Source organism: Python bivittatus, unplaced genomic scaffold, assembly GCF_059951505.1.
Source record: "Python bivittatus isolate LINGU-HERP-01145 unplaced genomic scaffold, Pbiv_v1 ctg000850_np1212, whole genome shotgun sequence".
Lineage (NCBI taxonomy): Eukaryota > Metazoa > Chordata > Lepidosauria > Squamata > Pythonidae > Python > Python bivittatus.
This window is the reverse complement of record NW_028277112.1, coordinates 35572951-35585666: the sequence shown is the minus strand read 5'-3', so window position 1 is coordinate 35585666 and position 12716 is coordinate 35572951. Positions and strand designations below refer to the sequence as shown.

The window sequence follows — 12716 nt, the reverse complement described above, 5'->3', positions numbered from 1 at the left end:
GCGGTACAGTAACCAGACATAAAGAATAAAACGCTTGCATGAAAAAGTTAAAAAACCTATTAACTCTGAAGCTTAATCATCTTCCTATGAGAAGGATGGTTTATAGCCACACAATCTTTATCTTTTGTCAGCCTTCTTATTCTTCCACTATTATATACACAAATAGTACATACACGCATGAATGCTGTGATTAGCTATTGTCACAGGGAGGTTGTTTTTTATGTCGGGGACAATGTTTTGTCTACCTTGTAGAAAAGAATGCTGAGAATGTAAAGATGCTACAGCCTCCAAAGTGGGACGGTGACAAAGGAAAAGCTGGTCTTGGACTGACAAAAGGAAAATGCAGGGAACAGGTAGAATTGTTTGAATATGTATGTATAATTCTGCACTGCCAAAGAGAGTTGACCAACTCTCTTAACTGGAGGCTAATCTGCTTGCAATAAAATTTAGCTATGTTGTTCTTTGAGAAGTCAGTAGACACTGAGTTCCTGAATAAGAAAGCTTGACAGCCAACCCCCACCCCACCCCACCCTTGCTGGCAACTTGCCACCACATGCCCAGACCACCAAATCAGCACTCACCAAGAGATCTGGGGGCACGAATACGGGAGGGAGTGTCACGTGGAATGGAGAAAGAGCCAGATTTCCAAGTGGTAAGGCTTCCAGGAAGGAGTACAGGGATGGGATCATGCTGTACCAGGTGGGGACTGATGGCAGGATCTTCCCCTGACAGGGTATAAAAATAGTAGCAGCAGCACTTAGAGAAGAGATGCTACATTAAGAGCTTCTCAGTCACTCAGCCAAAGATACCCAATATAATGTAATGAACAAACAAGAAAATATAGCTTTCCCAGGTGCATTTTCTAGTAGAGAATATTAGAAAGAAAGCCTAAGTTCTCATTTAGAGCACTTTATGCAGGAAAAGACAGAAAAGCAGAAAAGAGACGTTGAGTGGGTAGAATTCAGTTACATGCATTTCTATCCCAAAAGCATCCCTTGAACTACTTGATAGAAAAGGGATATTTGTCTGACTTCTATCGAGAAATGTTAGAAAAGGTTGGCAGTATTTCCTTAAAGATTTTAAGGAAGAGTCTGAACAACAATAATCTATTCTAAGATGACTTGCACATATGCTAGCATTTTTTCTCATGCACATTTTTCTCCCAGTGATTTCTGTCTCTGTCAGAGTTACAAAAATAACCTTAATAGTTTTTCCTAACAAACTAATGACATCCAAGAAATGAAGATATTTCTGCAACATTTTCCATATTTGCTAATGCCTTTAACATATTTTTGATACAATTCATTGATAGCATGTAAAATTCAATTAATCTACAGTATTTGTGTTCAACTGGGTGAAAGTTACACTACTTTGTGTTATCTCCATGAGGTTTGAACCACAAAACAGGCAAAAATAGGACTCAGATGCTAAGTTTAGATCAATAGCTACAAGGCAATGGGAAGCTGTAAAGAATTTATGTCTCAGAATCAGCCCCCACCTATTAAATAGGAAGCCTAATTTATGATCAGGATGAATCAGCATAGATTCCCACTCTTTGCATTAGACATCTAGGATTCTATGATCTAAATAATACTTGTGCAATTACTTAAAACTGCCCCAAATGTATTTTCATATGCAACATATCAACAATTGTCCCACTCTTTTCTTAGTTACATGAATGAAAATGCTATTCAACATATAAATTCTATTTATATGTTTTGAACAACTAATTTCTGTTGATTTTATTGATGTACTTTGTATAGGAAAAATAGAAGGAGCCTCTTAGCACAGACTTGCCTTCATCAGAAAGAACCTCTTCCTGGTCATCTGGGGATGGATGGAGAGGTTGCAGAGGTTCCATGTTTATTATGAGTTGCTTGCTTAAAGAATAAGAGCTACGACTCTGAGTAATGTTGGTTCTGCGAAGAAAGAGGATAAATTATCATTTGACTATGCAATAAATGAGGCTGTGTGTACTGTATACACATACGCACATACATAAAGAAACATACTTCTATGACATATAAAAAAACAAACAAGAAACAGAAGGCCTATTGATGTCTTCTTGCTATCTCCTTCAGAATATTTATTTGTACAAAATATGTTACAAAACAGTTTGCAGTGATTTACTTTTATTTCTTGTAGCCAATGCCTAGTGAAAGAGTAGAACTAACTAACTAACAGTGAGAGTAGAACTAACCAATTACTATACCAAAATTATTTGAGAACATTTGGACCTTCCTAATTTGATGAGTTTGGATTTCAATTGGAGGTTGTAGCTCATCGAAAGGAATGAGTCAGGAAGTGCTGAAGAAATCTTATAAGATAAATGATGTATAAATCCTACAGCTCCTATTACATATGAAAAACCAAGAGTATTTAGCAATGTTCTACTGGTAGAGTAGTGATTAAATATATGTTATACAACTTGTCAGTTTGGGAATACAGGTCAATATTAGTAGATTCTTTAAACATGATTTAGATCAGAAAGTACCTGTGCACTTCTGGGGGCTCCCTCTGGATCTTTGAACTTGCTTCAACAACTTCTTTTGCAACTTTTCCACTGTCACAAAATGTGAAGAAATAATCTTTGTAAGATAAAAAGATTATTTGCAATGCAGTAACCAAATGCTTAAAGCAATTCATATATAAAAAAGGGTACCATGTAATGGAAAAGTGTTGTCTTTAAAAATAGAGTTGAATATTTAAAAATCTATCATTGTGGAATACTTGCAGTTATATCCTAAGTAGAGAGCTGGCCTTTTAATTATGGCAACTTTCCTCCAGTCAAGGGCTGCACTTTTAAAATCACTTATTTAAGCTAACCTTTTGGTGATCACCAGAGAGATGATGCTGAAATTTTTGTTTCTTGTCTGTGTGCCTGTGTGTTTGTGTGTGCGCACATGTGTGTAGGTTTGATCAGGCTGTTTTAAAGTAGGGAGAGTCATTAAGCCTGGGAAAAGCTTAACATGCATTTTATCCCCTTGTTTTCTTTTAAATATATTTTTAAAATCATACTAAAAGAAATTGATGATTTACTGTCAGATTTTAGCATTGTGATTTTGGGAATTTGAATACCTATACAAATGGAGTTGGGGATTACACTGGGTCATGGCTCATTCAGTCCTAATTTACAAGAACAATTCTGCTCATATTGGCAGCAATAAGCTCTCTAATATACTGTCTACCAAATGCCATATGCTTTCATCTCTTCATAGATACCGTGGAGTCCTTGGGATTCTCTGAGCTTGGTTCTTTTCTTGCAAATGTTTCATTACCCGGCTAGGTAACATCTTCAGTGCTAAAATGGGATGGGGTTTGCTCCTCATATCTTCATACAGTATTTCGCATGCATAATAGAGGGTATCATTCTAGTATATTTAATCAGAAGTAAATCCCATTATACTCACTGGTGCTTATTTTCAAGTCCATGTGAATAGGATTGCAGGTCTGCTCTCCACATTGATTTATTTTTACATTTCCAGAGCAGTTTACAAAAACATTAATATAATCAAAATGCAAATACTTAAAAAAAACAGTCTGGATCCTTTCACAGGCTACAATAGTACAATCTTATATGTGTCCACACAGACCTAATGCTTTCAATGAGGTTTACACTTAGATAACTGTATGTAACCCTGCAATCTTAAGGAACCTGAAGGTTTATTGAATCTATCTATCTATCTATCTATCTATCTATCTATCTATCTATCTATCTATCTATCTATCTATCTATCTAATCTGTATAATTCCTTCCTGTTGGGATAAAAAAAATTACCTGTATCTAAATCTGCTGCCTTTAAAAAATATTTTGCTGCTGGACATGGTTTTGATTTGGCTTGATTTTGCATACCTTCAGAGGAAAAAACACAAAACAAAAGTAGTTAAATTTTCAAGGAAGAAAAAAAATGCCTTAGTTTACTAATAGACAGACATACGTATGTCCCCTGTTTCTCTCTGTATCTGTCTATACTGTGTATAATTCTTGAGGCAAAAAGAAGTTTCAGGCAACCTTTATAAAGCAGATTGCCTTTGAAAACAATCCCAACTTCAATGAATACACTTCTAATTATTTGTTTCATTACAATTATTTTAGTTAGCCTATGTATTCCCTGTCTGGGAAGTATATATACAAGACAATGTATGGAACCTACAGCATGGTCTCCAATAACTTCCAGTTCATGCCTGCAATGTACGGTCCTCACATAGATAGCTAGATATGTTCTGTGTGTGTGTGTGTGTTTACTATGTGAGATGCAAGTAATATGAGGTTATTTAAACCAGCAGGCATGATTGCATTCCAGACATGTGAAATAAGAGTGCTGACAGGTTTGCCATGCTATACTGCCTGTAGAGAAAAAGTTTTACATCCCCTCTTTTATTTTAAATCATTTCAAGACTTGGGATAATATGTCTGTTTAAGTTTTAGACCATCTGTAATTGTTTGAAGAACCAGAAACCAATTAACCTTGAGTACATTATACACAACCTTTATATTCCCAAGACTAATACTTCTGGTTTGCACTACTCAAGTATTTCCAGTCTTCAAGCAGTTTTATTTCTTTTTCTTTTCCTTTTATGCCATACTAATTCATAGCTTAAATTTGGAATGCTTCAAAATATAAATTATAATTTATATAGCAGGATTTTATTTTCTTCAACAAAGATAGGTTAAATATAGGTATAAGACAAATTCTGAAAAATACTTAGTTGCCTGATGTTTGGGATTATTCTGAGGCATTTGTATTTTATGTCTGAAAAATCTTAATTAAATATAACTAATCTTTATTTTAGATTATTCAAAAGTATTCCTTCATAGTTATCCACTTCAGAAGCTACTCAGTTAATTAACAGTAATTTCATTTTTGTTAGAACTTTCAATAAAGTAATCTGCAGAAAAATCAAAGGGCATTTTGTCTTTATAATATTTTCATTTAACATGAAAGGAATCTCTGATTACTTGATATTCTTTGCTCATCTACACATTTGTATTATATTGTTGAAATGAACATATACAATTAGATGATAGGAATCATTTTGCTTACTTGTAAAAAGCCTGATTCTCCACACCACATTTCCAGAGATGCTTGCAAGCTGCTGGTGTAGAAGTATGGAATGATAACATAGCCTTTTTCTAAGCATTTGAGGAAAAATTAAACAAAAGAAAATAAAAATTGATTTCTTTAACAATGTTGGTCTAAAGACATGATTTTCACTTAATGTTACACCTTTTTCACATTAAACAGTGGGCTTATCTGTACTGCCTCATCATCAGATTGGGCCAGCAGCCATTTCTGGAGGATGGAAATGGGTGATCTCACCCTCTGTTAAGTCCCCACTCATTGTCAAAGCAACTTCAGATTTATTTTATTTCTCAAATACACTTTTCCATATTATGTTACCTTGAGGCTCCTATCATTTTGAATAGCACACTTCAGTTCATTGAAGACTAATTCCAGCATTTTATTTGCTACTATGCAGAGAAAGGGACACCCCTTCAACTGAATCAATGCTTATCATGCTCTCAAATACCTTATAAAGCTGCCTTTTGCCATGAGTTCGGTATAGCATCATGGCTATGATTCTTGTGTGCAAATAGAAGGTTGCTAATTTGAAACTTGGCAGATGCATTTTAATTACTTTTTTTCTTTCCCTGAGCTTCCTACTTTTCTCCGCTCTTTAAAAAATCTCCTTCAGTGATACACTATTTTATTGTTTTTCCAATAACATGAGATAGAAGAACAGGACTTGGCTTAAATGGTAAGTATGGGTTTGCTCCAAGAAAGGACAGAATGTTCTGTTCACTAGAATAGGGGGTCAGAGCTTTTCCAAGGTCCAAAATTTAGAGCAGCATCCCTGCTCTCCCAGTGGACGTTCTTCAATACTCCCATCATATTCACCCAACATCCAGCTTCTGGTTGTTTTTTTTTGAAGATTTCTTCTGGAAGTGGGTGGTCATTCCATTACATATTGAAGGGACCATCAATTAGCTATTGAAAAGATCTGGACTACTGGGACAGCCCTCACTGAGCTTCCCTGAGATTAATTCCATGGGATCATTTGCCATGAAGGTACGAAGAAGAAAAATGCAGGTTACAGTGTTTGTCACTTGTTCTTGAAGAGGTTATCATCAGTCTAATAACTTAGCTATACACTGTGTAAAGTTTATTTTTAGATTGGAAAACTATTAATCATCCTTGGTAGCTTGGAATAGAGGAGCATGTAAACTCATTAGATGATATATTAATTATATTGGTGAGGATCCTGGTTTATAAAAGAATCCAAAAACAAATTAGCAAAATTAATAGTTCTGGCATGACCTCAATTCTGGAAATTTGTTTCCAATTTTTTTCAATTTACAGTGTAAGTAAATAAAATATATTAACATTTGATTATAATGTTAATCATACATAATCCTTTATATATACAATCCTTTCTTATTTTACACACATATACACACACACACATCAATCAATCAATCAGCCAATCAATCAATCAACCTATCTATCTACAGTAGCTATCTCAACCACATGCATTTTTCACCAGGACATTTCTTTGTCAAAAACTAGGCTATATTTTCTTGAGGAAAGTTTTCATTCATTTAGTAGCATAACTAGTCTATCCCAATAGCTAAGACAGATAATTATTTTGTAAGAGCAAGAATAAACATATTTAATTTCCATGAGAAATACTTAAATTTTAAAACTAAAGTTTTTTCAGAATATAAGAAACAAAATTTCTAACCTCCTTCTGAACTGCAATCACATAAAATGTCTTCCCTTCAAACTTTAGTTTACAGACATCATACCTATAAAAAGAAAGCTTTTTAAATTAGGAAAACAGACTACAGTTGACACTTCCATGTAAATGTATCCAAGATAAAAGTACTGAGAAGCTGCTGCTACAAAATTTTTTATTCTTTAGTATGAAAAACAAGGGTATAACAGTAAAGCCAATAGCACATATTTTAACAGTTGTACTTTCCATATTTTAAAAATTGATTTGTAAGCCTGTGCAGAAGATCATTATTTTTTATTTGTTGTATTGTCTTAAATATAGTGACAGACATAATATGTATAAGAAATGGTTAAAATTAAACTTTTAAGTAAAGGAAAAATAAGCTAATTATTTGTTTTTATACTATAGGATATATGACCAATTCTTCCTAAAAAGATCTTTAGGGATCCAATATGTTAATTGTAAAAATGTGCCATACAGATTCCACACTCTAGTAAATATTCCAATTCCTTATTATATGTCTCCCTATACTCTTGAATGTCTGATTTAGTTGATTCTAGCAGTCTTTTATAAATAGCCTTATTTTAAAAAGTATTATATCTTCTAGAGCAGGGTTTCCCAAAGTGGTCAGTATCAACCCAAGTGTAGATGGGACTATCCAAAGAGTCTATAAATGGCTGGGAGTCAATAGGTGGTTGATAAATCATGGAAGGTTGATTGGGGTTAATTAATCTTTCGGGTTTCTGTAGAGCTCCACCCCAGTCCCTAGTTCTGAAGGTGAGGTGGCTAGTGGTGAGACTGTTATCCAGCATTGGATGGTCAGCTGCCAACAAGAGGGGCCTTGAGTTGTCTATTATTATTAGTAGTAGTAATAGTAGTATTGTAATACTATTAAAATAGTATTTATTATACTATTTTCATATAATACATGTTTGGGGTTCAATGAACATTCTGAAACTTCATGAAGGAGTCGATGAGCTGAAGAGTTTCGGGACCCCTACTCTAGAGGCAAAAGGTATTCTGAAACACCCATATTTTTATGTTGAATGGTGTTGTCCATAGAAGGTATTCTGCACTTTGGGCAAATGATACTTACAGTGGGGCAAAAAAGTATTTAGTCAGCCACCAATTGTGCAAGTTCTCCCACTTAAAAAGATGAGAGAGGCCTGTAATTTTCATCATAGGTATACCTCAACTATGAGAGACAAAATGGGGAAAAAATCCAGAAAATCACATTGTCTGATTTTTAAAGAATTTATTTGCAAATCATGGTGGAAAATAAGTATTTGGTCAATATCCAAAGTTCATCTCAATACTTTGTTATATATCCTTTGTTGGCAATGACAGAGGTCAAACGTTTTCTGTAAGTCTTCACAAGGTTTTCACACACTGTTGCTGGTATTTTGGCCCATTCCTCCATGCAGATCTCCTCTAGAGCAGTGATGTTTTGGGGCTGTCGCTGGGCAACACGGACTTTTAACTCCCTCCAAAGGTTTTCCATGGGGTTGAGATGTGGAGACTGGCTAGGCCACTCCAGGACCTTGAAATGCTTCTTATGAAGCCACTCCTTCATTGCCCGGGCGGTGTGTTTGGGATCATTGTCATGCTGAAAGACCCAGCCACGTTTCATCTTCAATGCCCTTGCTGATGGAAGGAGGTGTTCACTCAAAATCTCACGATACATGGCCCCATTCATTCTTTCCTTTACATAGATCAGTCGTCCTGGTCCCTTTGCAAAAAACAGCCCCAAAGCATGATGTTTCCACCCCCATGCTTCACAGTAGGTATGGTGTTCTTTGGATGCAACTCAGCATTCTCTCTCCTCCAAACACATATCAAGTTGAGTTTAGACCAAAACGTTCTACTTTGGTTCCATCTGACCATATGACATTCTCCCAATCCTCTTCTGGATCATCCAAATGCTCTCTAGCAAACTTCAGACAGGCCCAGACATGTACTGGCTTAAGCAGGGGGACACAACTGGCACTGCAGGATTTGAGTCCCTGGCAGCGTAGTGTGTTACTGATGGCAGCCTTTGTTACTTTGGTCCCAGCTCTCTGCAGGTCATTCACTAGGTCCCCCCGTGTGGTTCTGGGATTTTTCCTCACTGTTCTTGTGATCATTTTGACCCCACGGGGTGAGATCTTGCATGGAGCCCCAGATCAAGGGAGATTATCAGTGGTCTTGTATGTCTTCCATTTTCTAATTATTGCTCCCACAGTTGATTTCTTCACACCAAGCTGCTTGCCTATTGCAGATTCGGTCTTCCCAGCCTGGTACAGGTCTACAATTTTGTTTCTGGTGTCCTTCAACAGCTCTTTGGTCTTGGCCATAGTAGAGTTTGGAGTGTGACTGTTTGAGGTTGTGGACAGGTGTCTTTTATACTGATAACAAGGTCAAACAGGTGCCATTACTACAGGTAACGAGTGGAGGGCAGAGGAGCCTCTTAAAGAAGTAGTTACAGGTCTGTGAGAGCCAGACATCTTGCTTGTTTGTAGGTGACCAAATACTTATTTTCCACCATGATTTGCAAATAAATTCTTTAAAAATCAGACAATGTGATTTTCTGGATTTTTCCCCCCATTTTGTCTCTCATAGTTGAGGTATACCTATGATGAAAATTACAGGCCTCTCTCATCTTTTTAAGTGGGAGAACTTGCACAACTGGTGGCTGACTAAATACTTTTTTGCCCCACTGTATATTGCATCAAGTATCTCCAAAAATGCATCATCTGATCCTACATTGTCTTAAATATACACTATAAACCACCAACAAAGGATGGTCTTGTTATTTCCAAGTCTGGATTATCTCTAGTAAACAATATAACAGGAGGGACAATTCCACTCTCCCCTCCAACATCCTCTAAGCAAAATATATCAAGATGGTCCATGAGGACAAATTTCCAGAGGTAAATTTGCTATTTATTAACCTGAGAAAGAAGATATGCTTTATGCAATGTACTAATGTTTGTAAAAATAAAACCTCTAACCAACAAATTAAGCTTCTTAGGTGAAAAACAAGGTACATACTTTTCCCCAACAAAATTCCAAAACAGAGTATTATATTTCTAAAAATGCATCTAAAAATACACGCATACATATATAAATATATATAATACATATATAAAGAAATGTCATATTTGATATAAATTACCTGTTAGCTTTCAGTTTTAAAGTATTAATTTTTTAAGACACTTCATTTAAGTAGGGCCCATTGATCCAAATTTATTTCTTAACAATATATTTAAATTCAGTGTAATAATTTGAGATCTCTCTCCAGATACTCTTAGCTGAAAATAAGTTATTGTTTCAAGATACAAAAGTGTCAAGATAGTATCACCCATTTCAGATTTAGACCAAAGTATATTATAATCTAAAAAAGCCTCCAAAGCTCATTTCATTTTGGAATGAAAGGCTCAGGTCTCTTAATCAATAAACATGTAATCTGCAAATATGATAACTTTTTACTCCTTTCCTATACTGTATATGATAAGCCACGGCTATGTATTTTTTTGGTGGTGGTGGAAAGGAAACTCTAATTAATTGTTTGCCTAAGTTTCATCCAGAATTACATTTATCAAAGATCACAGAATTTGTCCATGTTTCACTTGTATGATCATCACCTATTTACCTCTGTAACTGATTACCATTATTTAAGGATTTTCAACCAAGCGTATAATCTACAGTATATTTTTAGAAATGAAAGCATACCTTTGGATTTTCATTAACACTCTTCAGTTTGGATCTCTGTGGCTATAATTTACCTTGTGCCAAAATTAGCCAATTGTTTCCATAGATGACATTTGCATCTGGGCCAAATTTTCTAAAAAGCTTCACCCATTTCAAATTTACTCTTATTCCTGACTAGTTTCCAAAACATTTGAATGGAAAAACCACTGGATACAGAGGAGGAGGTCTAATATTGGAATATTTAATATTCCAATATTTAAGCCCCAGCACTGACCTTTTGATCCTCAAGTGAATGTATGGACAAATATTTTATTTTGAATGTGGTCTTCCCCTAGAACTTAGAGTGAGCAAGTGATTTGTTCGTTCGTTTGTTTGTTTATATGCATCCATTCCTCGCTTGCTTTATAAGGAAAATAACATCTGGTCCATGATATACTACAGGCTCAGTAGGATAATTTTGTTTCTTATAGGTTGTGTTCATACAACATAAATGACCAGTCATCCCCTCTTCCTGGTCAAGAGAGTCGTTTTTGTATTCTGGCAGCCCAGGTCACAGGATGGCTGAATCTGGCATGTTACAGTCAAATTTAAATTACTGACCAAGGGGAATTAATTTAATCCCAGACAAACCTGGGGCTGTATAGGGATAAATCAAAGGATTAATTAAGCAGGTCATTATGAGAGGTAATGAATTTGCCCAATATGCTCTCCACATACTCCACCCTCTGGTCAAGTGTATTTGCAAACATGATCATAGTGCTTCAAATAAGGTTTTCTCTGTATTCTATAACCTAAATGTTTCTTCCTACCAAAAAACAATATTCAAGGTCTTACCATTTTAGCAAATGTATCCTTTTATTTCCCTGGAAAACCACAAAACCTGTGGCTGTGAATCCTAAAAATGTTGTAGTCCCAGTTGAATCCTTTTTAAGGGGGAAAAAAAAAAGAGTATTAATTAGAACTATGGGAAAGTGCAGACATTCCAGAAATGTATCCTTTTACAGTATCTCCTTCCATGAAGGCATTTCCACTTACAAAGCCAAACATGTTGGAGGACTTTTAAATGACCAAGGAGATATTTGCAGAGGACTGATTGGTATGAAAAGAGTTATGCATATCTTTCCCCCTGCAAATTTCTATCCATCCTCCAAAGTACCATTACTAGAAAATTATATATTGGGCCTTTAAACTTCAGTCTGGAACACCATCAAACAACTAGATACCTATAAAAAGCACTAATCTAACATATCTGGTGCTATGTTACTGGAATGAGATCAATGCTCCCTTAAACTAGCAGTTTAGCAGTTAAATTGGTCTAGTAACACTGAAATCAGATTGTATCCAGATATGCTGATTTCTGATACAGAACTTCATATATAACAATTGTTTTTGTCTAGAACCAGTTATGTACTTTATAGCAAAACTGCTTTTTGAGTTTGCCTTTAAAAGCAATATAAAAATGCTTGAAAAAATGTAAACTTGGGAATGAAAGCTATATCAATTTTCTTACATATTTTATTCTATTATTTTTATTATATGTATATATCCAGCTTCTTGTAGTTATAAAAATTACACTATCCACCCCCATCAGAAATCCATATATATATATATATATATATGTATGTATGTTTGTTTGTTTGTTTGTTTCAACTGTGTAAACTGAATAAACTGTATAAGCTGAAGCATGTAGGCGAGGGGTTTATCCAATGCTGAAAACAGAAAATACAGTTTAAAAAATACTATAGGGTTTTTTTTTACCTTGCAAGGATGAGGATCAACACCGTAAGTTTCTAAAGAATGTGCTCTTAATAATAAATTAAATTCAGCAACAGCTGGACTCTGACCCCTAGAAATCATGAAAAGAGAAATAGTTTGTGATAAACTATGAACAGTTTTAGCCAATAATATTGGCTAAATAGGAAATAGGCAATATTTAATGTGATTCTGCTGCTACTCTGCCACAGAAACTAATTCCTTTGGATTAAGCCTAGCTGCTGTTGACATACTTTCAGGATTCCAGTGAGCTGTGCAGTTAATCAGGGGCTATCAAGTATCATTCAATTATCTGCTATCTTTTAGTATACATAAGCAGTTGGAACATAATAAGAGATACTGTAAGTGTCCTACTTTTTCTTCTTTCCTTTCTTTCTTTTTGCACTTTGACTTTGCTCTTTCTTTTCTTTTTCAACCTTTTTTTCCTTTTTCATATTATTTATTTTTAATATTAGTTTTTGTTCTTATCTTAAAATCTAATAAAGTTATTTGGGGAAAAAAAGAGATAAGTGTCA

The 12716-nt window shown here is 35.0% G+C and overlaps 1 protein-coding gene across 2 annotated transcripts in view; it reads right to left on the bottom strand.

Annotated features, from left to right (window-relative positions):
- FRMD3 (FERM domain containing 3) overlaps nt 1-12716 on the bottom strand; it is a 98843-nt gene that overhangs the window by 18182 nt on the left and 67945 nt on the right. Inside the window, exons 7-14 of one of the 2 annotated variants that reach the window (XM_088130048.1) lie at nt 12187-12274; nt 11263-11351; nt 6745-6808; nt 5046-5134; nt 3779-3853; nt 2495-2563; nt 1798-1919; nt 582-725 (exon numbers count right to left, since the gene is read on the bottom strand). In XM_088130048.1, coding sequence (XP_087986174.1) covers nt 582-725; nt 1798-1919; nt 2495-2563; nt 3779-3853; nt 5046-5134; nt 6745-6808; nt 11263-11351; nt 12187-12274 — 740 coding nt within the window. The remainder of the gene's footprint in view (nt 1-581; nt 726-1797; nt 1920-2494; nt 2564-3778; nt 3854-5045; nt 5135-6744; nt 6809-11262; nt 11352-12186; nt 12275-12716) is intronic. The other variant, XM_025164894.2, reaches the window with a different exon arrangement.